At 33.4% G+C, this 14,992-nt stretch overlaps 2 protein-coding genes and 1 long non-coding RNA gene across 5 annotated transcripts; 1 reads left to right on the forward strand and 2 right to left on the reverse strand.

Moving 5' to 3' along the window:
- Positions 1-511: 511 nt before the first annotated feature.
- LOC110818977 (uncharacterized) lies at positions 512-5,372 on the reverse strand. 3 transcript variants are annotated; one of them, XR_015821615.1, is made up of 4 exons: positions 4,673-5,372; positions 4,289-4,480; positions 3,381-3,799; positions 512-3,075 (listed from the first exon to the last, which is right to left on the reverse strand). It is a non-coding gene; the product is annotated as an uncharacterized LOC110818977 (long non-coding RNA). The 3 variants fall into 3 exon arrangements; XR_015821616.1 differs by having other exon boundaries at positions 512-802; positions 928-3,799; XR_002540563.2 differs by having other exon boundaries at positions 512-3,799.
- A 1,013-nt stretch (positions 5,373-6,385) lies between these two features.
- Positions 6,386-7,677, forward strand: LOC148253269 (putative pumilio homolog 8, chloroplastic). Its single transcript, XM_088222715.1, has one exon. It carries the CDS (start codon positions 6,515-6,517, stop codon positions 7,580-7,582), a length of 1,068 nt encoding a protein of 355 aa, XP_088078841.1. The 5' UTR covers positions 6,386-6,514; the 3' UTR covers positions 7,583-7,677.
- A 5,174-nt stretch (positions 7,678-12,851) lies between these two features.
- On the reverse strand, positions 12,852-14,690 carry LOC110819012 (Octicosapeptide/Phox/Bem1p family protein). The gene has a single exon (XM_022048088.2). The coding sequence runs from the start codon at positions 14,562-14,564 to the stop codon at positions 13,044-13,046; it is 1,521 nt and encodes a 506-aa protein (XP_021903780.1). The 5' UTR covers positions 14,565-14,690; the 3' UTR covers positions 12,852-13,043.
- Positions 14,691-14,992: the final 302 nt, after the last annotated feature.

Genomic DNA, 14,992 nt, shown 5'->3' on the forward strand with positions numbered 1-14,992 from the left:
GAAATTCTTTTTAAATATTAAATAAAATATTTAGGTAATAATTCAAATTTTTTTAATAAATTTCAAAGTCTAAAATAATTAATTATTTTTAAAAATGTATCTATATATATATATATATATATATATTTTAATTCTTGTAGTGGAAGAGTAATGATTCTCTTTCAGTGATGCTCTTCATCACTTGTCAAGTAATTCCATTTCACTTTTTTGGTTTCCCAATCTATCAACCTTTTTGGCTTTTATGCAAAATCCTTTTCACATCTGACTCTCCAAAATATTTCCTCACAATAAACTTCAAATATATTCTTAATAATTCTCTTTTTCTTATATTTTAATACTTTAATTATCACCAAGTATTTCTGCATATTCTCTCTCAATTCTTCTTCTGTAAAACCGTGCGACCTGATAAAAGTAAAATCATAGTCTAAACCAACAAGAGTTTGAATTAAATATCAAGACTTACTTTTTTTTAAGCAGATAGATCTTCAATCCTACATTAACTTTTCAGAAGAACAAAAATATGTTGAACAATCTTTTTAGAGCCATTGTACTGATGTACTTCATTGTTTCTTTGAGGAAAACTCAGAAAGACAAATATCACAGCCAGCAGAAAATCAACCAACACAAGTGCTGGAAGTTCGAAAAATCAACAGACTCTGTTATGGTGCTTCGGAGTAATCTCCTAATGAATTATTACAACAATGTTAAAATGATTATTATGCAGATTTACTGAATTATAATAAAATGTTAGAAAGTTAAAATAGATGCATCATGCCTCCGAGATTTTTCCGAGTGAAAGCAGCTGGAGAAGATGAAAGTTGCAACAAATGAAGTCATGAAACCAATACATACAGAAATATTAAGAAGAAACTCCAGGACAAAAGGTTATCAATATATCAAAGAATCAGGATATAATTGGTTGCTAACCTGGATAAACAAACACCAAAGAAGCAGAACCCAGATCACCGAATCAAAGCATAGCAAAGCTGATGCTTCACAAAGTTCGGACTAAGCTAGATTGATCAACATAAAAGTTTAACCCAAGTTTGACCAATGCATAACAATTAACATTATCAACTTTAATTTAACATAATATATTATCCAGATCACCAATTCTAGAGAAAATATTTGCAATCTCAATTTTATTTTTATATAATTCTTAAATCTCTAGTCTCCCAAAAAAGATGGTAATGCAAAGAGAATGTTTCTAAAGCTGTTCCCACACTTCTTTTAAGTTTTACAATCAGGTTCACCAAAAAAAGTAATCACACTCCTTTAATTTTTACAATCAGGTTGGCCAAAAAAAGGTTATATTTGCATACCAAGAAGATGAAAAAGATCTTTCTCCAAACATTCTGTCAAGTTAACCCTCTAAAAAAGACTTCACAGATTTCACAATCTTTAGAAACAGCAGAAAGAATATCCAAAATTACTATATTAACTCAGTATATATAGTTAATATTCACAACCATTAAATAAAACTAAAGGTTGTTCACACAGTTCACTGAATCGAGCTTATAATAACAAAGAATAATACAAACTTTGAATCGAGTTTATAATAACAAAGAATAATACAAGCTTTGAGAAAATACCTCATGCTTGGTTTGAATCTGAATTAAATAATAGGAATCAATGTATCTATTCACCCTCAGCAACATTTAGGATGATTTCACATGTTAAATGTGCGCTTACAATTATACTTAAGCTGAAAAGAAGCAGTGAATTATTCCAAAAAAAGTTGAGAATTGTGATAAGATCCATGGAGGAGAAATCAACAAACACGTTTCTTGGTAATAAAATTCTGCCATGCCTCTTTTGTCATGCACCAAAATCAAAAACTCATACCCATCACTAAATGAAATGATAATGTATCATCTAAAGATTAAAAAATTCATCTCTAGCTTTTGAAAATGAAACTATTCTATATGCTTGATATTAAATCTGAAAATTTTAGAAAGTTAAGCCTGTAAGGGTATAAATAACTGTTCATACCAATTTAAAACCAAGAAAAAGGGGGATTAGCGAAAATGTTATTCATTATGAAAAAAATATATGTATATATATATTATTAGATAGATTGGAAAAAAGATATACACCAACTCAACACTACCACTTGCATGAACCCAAAACTTAACTCAAGATAAACTAACTCAAAGTGACGAAAGCCGGAGACCAAGCCACCAGAAAATCCTCAAAATTCATAAGATGAAAATCAAACCACCATGAAATCCACAGAATTGACACCAAAAATCGAGAGATAGGCAGAAATCAAATGAGGAAAAGAGAATAAATAATAAACATAATAGGACCAAGATCAAAACCCACTCTACTGTTAGGGTGAAACAGAAGAGATACCATCAAATAAAAAAAAAATAAGAAAGAAAAAGCAAACAGCATTACTTTTACCTTCCCACTTACTCTCATTCCTTCTGATATTGAGGACAAAGCTTGTGGAGTTCTGGTACAGCCTGAAAAAAGAAACAAACTCCTCGGACTATCCACAAATTCACACTTCTTTCCAACGAGCGGCTGCAGCCTTGAAGTCATATGGTTGAATAAAGCATGAGGAAGCACTAGCAAATGTTTTGTTTTACTAAATGGCACGAAATTTGTATATGAGTAGATTGAAGAAAACTGGCCAACAGATGCTGAGATACTTGAGAATGAGAGTTTTTCCCAAAATGAAGGGTAGTACTTTGCCATAAGTGAAGATACAAAACCAAGCTCAAGCTATAATCACAACTGGGCATGTGTCTCTCTCAGTAGTTTCCAGTTCCCGGGTTCAATTCCATTTTGTTTACATGCCCAGAGGCTTAAAGAGAGAACCCACAACCATCTTGCATCTCAAATGTTAATTGGAATTCATCTCAAAATTTTAGACATCAAATATTTATAACACAACTATATATACACAAAATAAGAAAGAAAAAGTAAATTAATGAAAATGAATCTCCTGAAAAATGTCGCACATGAAAACACAGCTATATACCATATCTCAATTTAAAAGGCGTACCATAATTTTATTAATAATCATAAATGATCCTTAACATCAAGATTGAGTTCCATCAGAGTTCTCTGTTAATATCAAAAGAGTGCGAATGAGAAATTAACTATGATGATAAAGTTGAGAAATCCAGCAATCAAAGAGAAAACAAAAGGAAGAGCAACAACTTGGCAAAGTTAGAGGACCATTGCATTCCAAGATAACACAAACAAAATCAACGAAATGAAGAAATCCCAATAAAATGAAACAATATCACAGGAGAAAAAAACAAGTAGAATCACAAGAGGAAACAGATCAGAGATTAGACAATATAACAAATAAATATAGAGATTATAGATTAAAAAGAAAAGCTAATCTTCCTAGGATTAAGACTGACCAGAGTGACAGGAGGAAGCACTGTTGCCAGGCACCAATCTGCCCAAGCTCCAGTGATGCACTTTCTGACACCCAAGTCAAGGCACAACCAGTTCATATAGGCCCTCATCACAGCATGAAGCCACACATATCTAGTCCTTTCCTCTGACTTAACCCATTCTCTCTTCTCTCTCAAATCTTCCATCTCCATATCTCATATGAGAACACATTTTTTCACTGTATTCTCTCAATCTATTATCCTTCCTGCTGTTCTCACCTTCCCCTTGATCCCTCCCTCATCATCTCATCTAAATAACTCTTCCTTCTCTCCCTCTCACCCACTCTAGCCTCCACAACCATTCCTCCACCCCTATCTGAAAATCACTTTTTGACTGAGGATCCATTATTATCCCTCCCTTTGTTGCATCTCTCAGCTACATACTGCAGACAATTAATGCAAATTAGTCATAACTGAAGATGAAATAATGGAAGAAAGAAAAAGGGTCATTGGGGTTAATCGCAGGCACAAACAATATTGTTTTACAGCGGGAAGAAGAAGGCACACCTTTTGAAATAAGCATAGATTCTAGAAGCCAATAAGACACATGACCTTAATAAGTATCACAGATTCCTTTCATAGAAACCAACCTTACTATAGATTGCTTAACAACTAACAAGATAGCCCTTAAACAATTAAACTAAGCTCAAATTTGCTTGATGCAACCTGGAAAACAGTTAAAGTAATCCCAATGAGAACATCCAGAAAAGCAATCCTTCAGATCAAAGGAAGATTAAACTAAGCTCAAAAATCACCGGAATAGATCTACTGGAACGATAAGTTTGCCATCACAAAACATGAAGTTAAATGGTTGAAGGCATATAAAGTTAAATAACTAAATGGAAATAGAACAAGGGAGAGGGAATTCTCACAGCTAAGATAGCCCTTTCTGGGTTGGTCAGGACTGAAGATTCCAGAGCAAGCAGTGGCTTTAATTGTCACAAAACAGAGCATCAAGTTGAGAAGACTCTGATGGAAGATCAGAGACATGAAAGGATCCGTTGATAGTGACGACAGTGATACGAATGGGCGAGGAGGAAGAGGGGAACGAGGAAAGCTGCTGCCTGACACAAAAAAAGACGAACCATCAAACAGAGGTCTCTTATACAGATTTAGTCCACCATACCAGCAAACAGCTCTTACAACACCCAACATGAATTTCTTCGAGACGTTTACGCAAACAGGTTATGAGTAACCACTCAATAACAGCTACAACAAATCAACTGAACCAAAAACGAAGACTTCTTCATAATTACCTCCAAATGCTACGCGAAATCGAAGAAGATGATTCTGCTAGTCTGAAGAATAAGCCACCAGAAACATGATTTGGTTAACGTTGCCGACTTCGAGAGCGTATCTAGCTATGGGGTTTCCTTTCCTTTTTAGAATTCTACAACAACTCTATTAGGAAACTGAACTCTAAAACAGGAAAAAAAAAAAAGTTTCAATTCTACAACAACTCCAGTAAATCAATCCTAATGACAAACTGATTCGGAGATCCATCCAAAATATAAAGCACCACCGAGCAGCCTCTTATAAATTCCAGAGCTGCACCGTTAATGTCTTCATCCTCTCCAGTTTCTCTTCCAAAACATCAATTTTCCTACCCCCAATAACTCATCTCCCAATCTAGCCGTATGCGTCCTCCTGTTGACATCTCGCAATCCGGAGAAAATCCACAAATTTCTTACGGACGTTCTCAGGTAATGTACTAAATTCTCTCTAGACTTGTTTTGAATGCATGAATTAAATTGATCACTACTTGCTTACTTTCAAATTTTAAACTAAAAATTGTGTATGCTTTATTCTCTCTGAATTCCTCACTAATGTCCTATGAGCTTCTTAAAATATTGTTAATCATTCTCTTTGTTTCCTATTAAATCTTTCACTACTTAGTTAAAATTTTTTAGAAATTTTATTATAGTTTTTTTTTTTTGAGTCGTTGCGGGCCGGAAAGCGTACCGGCAGTTTGAGTCGAGAAAGGCCGCTTACTTTCCCTTAGGCCGGGCCAAGTCAGTCTTTAGAAGCTCGTTTGAAGCCGGAAAACTTTAAACGAAGCTTACATCACCCAATAATCTTTTTTCTGATTAAGATTAAAAAAAAAAAAAACCTACCCATCAATCATCCATCACAACCAACTATTCATAAAACAGAAATTAATTACAGAAATCGAACTCTAAATTCTGAAAATTAGTCGGTACCCTTTTATCAAGTCTACCAGAGGCCAACCATCGTTTCGTTGCATAAGACGGTGCCGTCTCACTTCGAGTTCCTATCTTCTTTTTCATTATCTTCTTTTCTTTTTTTTGGTGAGACTGGGCTAGTTTGTTTTCATCATATGTAATGGAGGATAAATTTTGAGTTGGTTGTTGGTGAACCCATTCCAGAACTGGGTGTTGTGAATTTAGAATCCCGTTCTTTGGTTCCCATTGGGTTTACAGGTCCACCCCATGACAGCAAGAAAAGATGATCTTGTGCTATACTACGCTCATCTCTTTCCTACCGAGGCACGCAGACTCCCATTCCCATTATCCTTACAGTAAGAATAAACAATAGCATACAAATAATGAGTACGAATCGGTTATCCTTTCAATAAGAATAAACAATAGCATGCCATAGCCGAAAATTCTTTGATTCTCTTGCTTTCCTGGCAGATATCCGCAAGTCCAGGCTTTCTAATTTGTATGTTGGAGAACAGGAGAGAATTTCTAATTTGTGAAAATAAATTTGTGGTGTCAATATTTGGAAAATAATATTGTAGTAACAATCAGTCGTACTTTCTTTCATGATTTAGGTTTAATAAATAATATGTATTGTATATATTTTTATCACTCATAAGAATTTTAAAGATTTTTTTAAATATATAAATTTTTAGTAGGAGGTAAAATTTTAGAATTGCATAAATATGATTATTGAAGTTATATGAAGTACTGTAAAACTCACAAATCTTTTATGGGTTTATGCAGATGGATGCTCCAAATTCTTCATCTTCAGACAATATTTCACATCTTTTAGAAAATCTTCAATTGAATTCTGATAACAATAACACCATCAGCTCTCAAGTAGAAAATTCTTTGATTTCACAAAACACCCAACAAATGTCTACTAACAATTATCGTCGTGAAATTAGGTTCAATGATTTTCAAAATTCATTGCATGAATCTCCACCATTATATTCACTTTGGTCTGGATATTATTTAGATAGTAGAGAAGAACCAATTTCACAATTTGGTAATTGGAATCATCAACAAAGTATACATTATGATCATTATGATTTAGAGGTTCAAAGACTACTTGAAATAGCCTTGCACCAGTTGTTCGAGCTAATGATTGATCAAGAACGAAACAAAACTCTTAAGGTGTTCATGGATTCATGTAATGAATCACAGCTGCAATTAATTGTGGAGAAAATAATATCTCAACCTGAATCGTTTCTGATTGCGTCAAAAAATTCATGTGGGTTAAGTGTCATCAAGAAACTTCTTCGTTTGATTCAGAAATCATCATTGATGAACCAAATGTTGGAACTTATTTCTTTTTTATTTTTTGATATGATGATTGACAAGATATCTCATCATATTATCTTGGATTGTCTTCACCTCCTTGATGTAGAGAAGAGAAAAGTACTTTATCAAGTGGCCATTCAGCATACTATGAACTTAGCTAGTCATGAACAAGGATACGTGTCCTTGAATAGTTTTATTACCCTTTTAAGGAGACCATATAGAGATGACATGCTTAACTTAATTTCAACACATGCAATATGGTTTGCTCAGGATCCATGGGGAAACTTCGTTCTTCAACATGTCTTGGAACTTCATAACCCTTTGTATAATGAGAAAATTTGTTCTCAACTTAAAGGCAACTATGAAAGAATCTCAGTGCAAGAAGCAGGGAGTTATGTAGTTCAAAAATGTCTTCAAACACCAGTAGGAATGTCATATGCAGTCAAAGAGCTTATCAAAAGTAAGAAACTCCTGCAAATAGCAAAAGACAAATACGGCAATTATGTAGTTCAGTCGGCACTTGAAGTTACAAAGTCAGCGAATAGCCCACTTTATCAACAACTTGTTGGCAAACTGCAACAACATATGGATGTTCTCAAGCATACCCATTTCGGAAAACATGTCTTCAACAAGATCAATAATGTGAGTTTAGGACGTTGAATTTTATGAAATTGTTTTGTATTTTGGTGATTTAGATTTTTTTTACGTATTTCTTTGTATTTTTTTTTTAAATTGAAGAATATTGTAGCAGTAGTAAAAAGATTCATGTGACTATTTTGTTTAAGTTAATTGTAAAAGACATTATCTTTAATTGTTCTTGTAAGACTCTTTTTTATTTATAAAATTTATTTTTTTACATATCTAATTACTCCATTAGATTTTCTAAAATTTTTAAATATATATATGTATAAGTTTAGATTGTAGACTTAACTCATTGACAAAAATATTTCTGAATCTGTAAAGAAAAGAGGGAGAACTTGTATTTGGTGAAATTTTTCTTATTTGATACATATATGCATATATACATACACACGTATATTTATTGAGTGGCATGGGCTTGGTATGAAATTTTTTATTTGATATGTATACATACATACATACAACGTATAAATTTTTGAGATAATTAATATTTATATAAATTAAAGTTAACAATTTTATTAAATTAAAAATAAAAATAAAAAAATCATAATCTACAATAACATGCGCAGATTACTAGTATATAAATTAAAATTAATAATGAAAATCTATTGGTACCGGTGGCTAATCAAGCCAAGTGGGTCGGTTTTTCGGGTCAACCCGCACGAACAAGTAGAATTAGAAAGAATCAATTCACGTTTTTCCTTATTATATTTTTTATTTTATGATTTAATAAATTTGATTAAATAATTTAAAATGTAAATACACTGATATTATTAATAATCAAAATATTTAAAAAAATTAAAAAAAAAATAGTCTGCAAACCAAAATTTCCCCAACTAATTATTATGGAATAAGCAAAATAAATATATAATAATTCCATAAATTCGAAACTGGGATAAGTAGAAATAATTTGCACAATTAATTAATTAATTAATTAATTATGATGATGATGATGACGAGGATAACATTTTATGTTTAAATTTAAAGCTGAATAAATTAATTGATTATTAGGTAATTAATTACTAATTAATTAGTTGGAAGTTATCTTTCTTGTGAACGTTTTTTATGTTCAGAAATTATAAATGCCTCCCATAAAACAACAATTCTCTTTATTTATTTTTTTTGCTTGCATCAACAAGTTATCTTTCTTGATGTTTTCAGAAATAGGATTATATATATATATATATATATACACACACATTATATACACACCCAATACCCATGTAGGGGGTTCTATATTTTCAATTTCTTTAATAAATAAGTTCACGTGAATACTAGTAAAATTTACACTAATTTAATCTGCATGAATTATATATGTTATGAAGAGGATATAAATGAATGATGTTAAGCAGGGTAATGTTTTTTGGAAATTATTTTGTAAAATAAAATTAAACCCAGTATAATATATCGGTGGAATGTTCATCCAAATATTTTCAACCATAACATTACTATGTATGGTACGTTTTAAATCTATAAAATTTAAATCTTTCCTCCGATAACCAATAACATGATATTCGGTGAATCAAAATCTAATTATTTAAAAAACAAATAAATTATACGAAATCATATATACATATATACCAAAAAAAATTTATCTATATATGCATTGAAGTGATTTGGCACACTGAAATGAGAAGAAGAATGAACCCATAATTCACAATTATCAAAATATATATTTTGATCGTTGTCCTTCCGAGTTTCAAAGACTACTTGAAACAATGTTACCCTGCATGTTCGAGCTAATGATTGATCATGAAATAGCCTTGGAAAAATTTAATATTGGAAAGGCATATATATAGATAAATAATCTGAATTTGCGGAAGCTTATTAAACATTGCAATTAACATCCCTTACGTAATACCAAAACGTGTTTAACAAATGAGGAAATAAACTAATTAAAATAAATGTTCGAAAGTAAGAACTACAATTATAACTATGGGATCTTTAGGCGTCCCCTTCGCCGTCTTCCTGCGGAACGGGCTCGGGAACTACGTTTTCCTAATATGAAATTGTTAAGTAAGGAGTGAGTTACACTAACCCAGTAAAAACATCACTCTACCTCACTGCCACAGGAATAAGGGTGGTTAGAAAACAAAAACGACCAATTGAGCATAATTTGTAATAAACCCATTTGTTCATAAAAACGTTTACTTTCCATTTACCTAGGTGAGATCCATAAAACAATACACAAGCAACACATTATCATCATCACGTTATCACATAGACTTTATAATACAACATTTATCACGCATTTGCATTTCAATCTTTAAACAGTATAATTCCTCTTTACCAGTCTACTAGTATCCATGGGGATCCATAGGGGTCCCGCTACCCGTGAACCCTTAACATTTATAACCTGATTTCAGGGTCATCCCCATACCCCGTCCGGTAAGACTCTTTTTTATTCACAAAATGTATTATTTTCTTTTAACATACCTAATTACTTTTTCGAATTTTTTAAAATTTAAAAAATATATATATATATATATGTATAACTTTTTTCTTCAGTAGGGGGTGTGTACGTATATATGTATAAACTTTTTCTATGGAAGGGTATATATATATATATATATATATATATATAAATCTCAATTACAAAATAAAGTATTTTTAATTTTATTTTTCAAACTAAGGTACTCAAAAATTATTTAAGAAATATGAAATTAATCAAATATTTCAATTAAATTATTTAATATGTTTATGCATACATAGATCGCATTAACTCAAATAACTTAAAAATGAAAGCTTTGATCAACTACTTTAATAATTTAGCTTTCAATTTTTATATCAGAATACAAATAAATAATAATAATTTATCTTAAAACATAATTTTTCATTTGATAATAATATATAGACTAGCTTTTTTTAAATAGTTTTTCATTTTCTACTTATATTAAATTAATTAACAAATTATCATAGGCTCGCTGTTTTTTTTTTCCCCCTTTATTATGTCTTTTAATTACGAGATAACTAATGTTTATATAAATTAAAATTAATAATTTTATTAACTCAAAAATTAATTTTTTTTTTAAAAAAAATCATATTCTACAATAAAATGAGAGCATTAATATTATATAAATTAAAATTAATTATTGAAAATCTCTCGGTGACCCGGTGGTTAATCAAGTGGGTGGGGTTTTCAGGTCAACCGGCATTAACATGTAGAATTAGAAAGAATCAATTCACGTTTTTCCTTATTATAATTTTTAAATTTGATTAAATATTTAAAATGTAAATACACAACTATACATATTGTGTATATATATATATATATATATTTTTTTTTCTCTCAGTTTTTATGATACTATTTCATAATAAAGTTATTTTAAAAAAATTAGGAGGTTTTGGATAGTGCAGCTGAGTCTGCAAAACCAAAATTTCCCCATCTAATCATATTATAGTATAAGCAAAATAAATATATAATAATACATGAATAATAATTCAATAAATTCGAAATTGGGATGAGGATAGGTAGAATTAATTAATTAATTAATTAGGACGACGATGATGATGAGGATGAGGAAACTAAGTAATTGATTATTAGGTAATTAATTAGTTGGAAAAGTCAAGTCAATAAACTTTCCGCATGAAATGGCGCCACGCCAACTCAAAATAAAAAATCAGCAAACGAACTGACAGCTTCTCCGGTGCTCTGCCCACTGTTGCTCCCATCTCAAACCACGTTAATTTTCAATAATTTAATATATAATTTGTACATAATAATATATATATATATATATTTCCCATTTATTCTTTGTAAGGCATGTGTATATATATATATCATTACTCGGTCGCTTACTAATAAGCAAACGACAAAAAATATACAAGAGAAAAAAATTGTCACATCTGTTATAACTTGAATGCAAAGGAATTGCGATGTGATGTGATGTGGTGGGGTCATGTGACTCATCACAAGTCTATTACAATAAATTGATATAAACTGTTTGGTTAGCGAGAAAATGAAAACCCATCTATCCAAAATTTTTCCAGCTACTGCCAAATTAAATGAATAGAAAATGGATAAGTCTATCTCAGTGTTTTCTAAAAAGTCTAATTCGTTGAATTAGTGTAACATCTAACTAATCCTCAACACCTGGCGATTCTATGCCAATATCAAATAACCGAGTTGATGGATTCTTTTTCCCCTTTTATATCTGGTTTATTATTAAAATGATTAAAAATCAATGTTTAGATCCTAAAATATCTTTAGCCGATTGTTACATTTTCTGGTCGTTTTGTGAACGCTTTTTATGTTCAGAAATTACACCTGCCCATAAAACGACATTTCTCTTCATTTTTTGCGTATCAACTAGTTATCTTTCTTGATGTTTTCGGATATAGGATTCTATATATATATATATATATATATATATTATATACACACACACACCCAATACCCATGTAGGGGGTTCTCTATATATATATATATATATATATATTTTTTCATAAAACAAGTTCACGTGAATACTAGTAAAATTGACATTAGTTTGATTTGCATGAATATGATCATTATTTTCTCATATTATTATTAATTATTATTATTCTAAAATTTTGACCATTATCTTAAATTTATTTTTAAAAAATGATTGCTAAATTTGCAAATCACTTGTTAATTTATGTGGGTACTCTACCTCAAATAAATTAAATCATTATCTTTGTTTATAAACGTTGTGAGGAGGACATAAATGAATGATGTTTTTTTTTTTTTATGAATTATAATTATTATTTTGTAAAAAAAAAAAATTTAAACCCAATATAACATATCATTTAAATTGAAATATTTTCAACTGTAAACATTAAAAGTATTAAAAATTATGGTACGTTTTAAATCCATAAAATTGCAATCAAATTTTGTAAAATCTAGTGACTTACAAAACAGATAAATTTTGTAAAATGAAAAGTAGAATGAACCCAGAATTCACAAACGAAAAAAAGAATAGAAGGACAAATCTGGATTCGAGACGCCATTGATTTGATTCTTTTTAAGCAAAAACAGAAAATAGTTTCAACACCAAAATTGATGCCACGGAGTGCCAGAATATGACAAAGTAAGGTCCAAAAATGCTGCAAGCAATCCACTCAAAAACATGGACCAAGTTAGAGGTATACCAGATCAGATCAGATCAGATCAGATTCAGACAATTTATAAATCATGAAGAGCTCCACCATGTCCAATACCAGTGTTTGAATATGGGTTTCACCTATTACCTCCTAAGCCAACAGCTTAAAAGCACTAGATCAAGAAAAAATTATTAATAAATTTTCACGATAACGTATACTCGACCGGCAGTTAATTCAATCATAAATTCGTTTCATTTCCACCAGCACAGTGTACGGAGAACGAACAAGTAAAATTCACAAGAAATTAAAACTTCAAAACTTACAAAATTCAATTATAACAAATATATATATTTGTAGGTAAATATGGGATATAAACTATATAATATATAATATATTCATATACCTTGACTTTTTTCAACACTCAAACTGAAGCCTGAGAAACTTTGGCCACCACTTTCGTCTCTTGACTCAAGCCTCCACCCACCGGTCTCATTTCACCCGTAACGGCCGTACCAACTCCCTGGTACTGGGGCGATACCACAACACCCCCTCCTGCGGTGTAGTACACCTGTCTCCCAACTCCACCCTCGTACGCCATAGCCGCGTACCCACCATCTGTCACGCCTACTGCGCCGCCGCTCCCACCAGCTTGCCGCACCATCCCCATCGGAACCTGCCCCTGAACAGTATGTTGCCCCGCCGCTGATAGAGGCGGAGCTGTCTGTGTCTGCGTTGGTTGCTGCGCCACTATGTTGTATACTTGTTGCTCCCTGTATACATCAGCTGCCATTCTCTGCATGTTGGGGTAGTAGCCTTGACCAGCTGGCGCGGTAACAGGTCGCACCATTGCCGCCGGTGCTGGTGCGTGGTAGACGGTTCCCGGAGCTGGACCTGGTATCATGAAAACCTGCTGCTCCGGTGGTCCTGGTGCTCCAGTCATCGTCGCCGGGAAACCTCCCGCAGGAATTTGCTTGTCTGTCCAGAATCCAGCCGAGTGCTGCAGGTGCTGTTGAATGTTTACTGGTAATGCTACCGGTGACGATTTCTCCGGCAACTTCTGAGCGTAGTATCCTCCGGCTTCGGCGTAAGGTCCTCCCACTAAATTGTCATCAACCTTTCTCCCGTACATGATCTGCTGTTCTTGCTCCCTAATCTGCAGCCTCTGTAATTCATGCAACTGCCTCTGAATCTCCACCGGATTCAAACCGTGATCCGATCCGATGACGCGATCATCAGGCGCTAAACCGACTGGTACCTCCGGCTGAGGCAGGGGAGCAGGGGGCGGCGTGGCTACCGGCTCTGGAATCGAGTCACGAACTTTCACAGGAGGCGGCACCATTCCTTTCTCCAATCCAAACAAGAAGTCAACATTATGCGGATTGCTGACGGCTGGCTTTTCAGCTATAGCTTGTGCAGGACCTAAATTCAAAGCCTCAACGAACCGGTCCCGCTCGGATCTGGAGCCCTCGGATCCGAAGCTACCTGTGGAAGAAACAGGGAAGAGAAAGAGGCGCATCCTGGCAGGCTTGGCGGAAGCACGGTAGAGACGATCATATTCATGCATCAAGTGCTCGAGATCGTCTTCGTTGGTGACAGAGATCAAAGCGTCGAGGTCCTCGCCGGGAAGCTGGTACTTGAAGGAGACATCAGGGTCACCGCAGAGAGAAGCGAGCTTGGAGATCATGACGGGGAGCTTAATCGATCGGTCAACGGCAAGAATCTTAGTCTCGCCGCCGACGTAGGCAAGCTGGTTATCATGTGGACGAGGCTGGATCTTACCACCATAACTGCACATAAACTTAGCCTTGTAGTTCTGTGATTGCTGCTGCTGCTGCTGCTGTGACTGTTCCTCCCATGGTGGAGGAGTATCAAAATCGATCTCGCGAGAACGCGGTGATGAATCTGCCGAGTCTGGATAGGAATTATACGAGTGTTTCTCCATTCCGAAAATTTAAAAGCTCTCTCCCCTCCCCCTCTCCCTTCTCTCTCTTCTGTGTATCTGTTTCGTTTTTTGGGTCAGGAAGTGGGTGCTCTTTGTTTGTTTTTGGTTATATTCGTTAGAAGATAAGCAGTGTCTATTTGAGAGTGGTGTGAGAGGGAGAATGATATTACGACGGAGCGGTGCACGAAGATTTGTGTGATGTTAGAGTTTTGGGGACACGTGGCGAAAAAAGAGGGGAGTTGTATGGGATAGGGTAAGGGTGTGAGTGTGAACGTGGGTTGGACTTTTATGGAGAAGTGAGTGGGGACCACAGAGCATTGATGATGCGTGAAGGGATAAGAAAGTGATGTTTTGACTGAGATGGGCGCTTACATGGTTTTTTTTTTTTTTTTATAATTATTATTTTTAGCTCCTATTTTCCATAAATT

Source organism: Carica papaya, chromosome 6, assembly GCF_054855325.1.
Source record: "Carica papaya isolate Zhongbai chromosome 6, ASM5485532v1, whole genome shotgun sequence".
Taxonomy (NCBI): Eukaryota; Viridiplantae; Streptophyta; class Magnoliopsida; order Brassicales; family Caricaceae; genus Carica; species Carica papaya.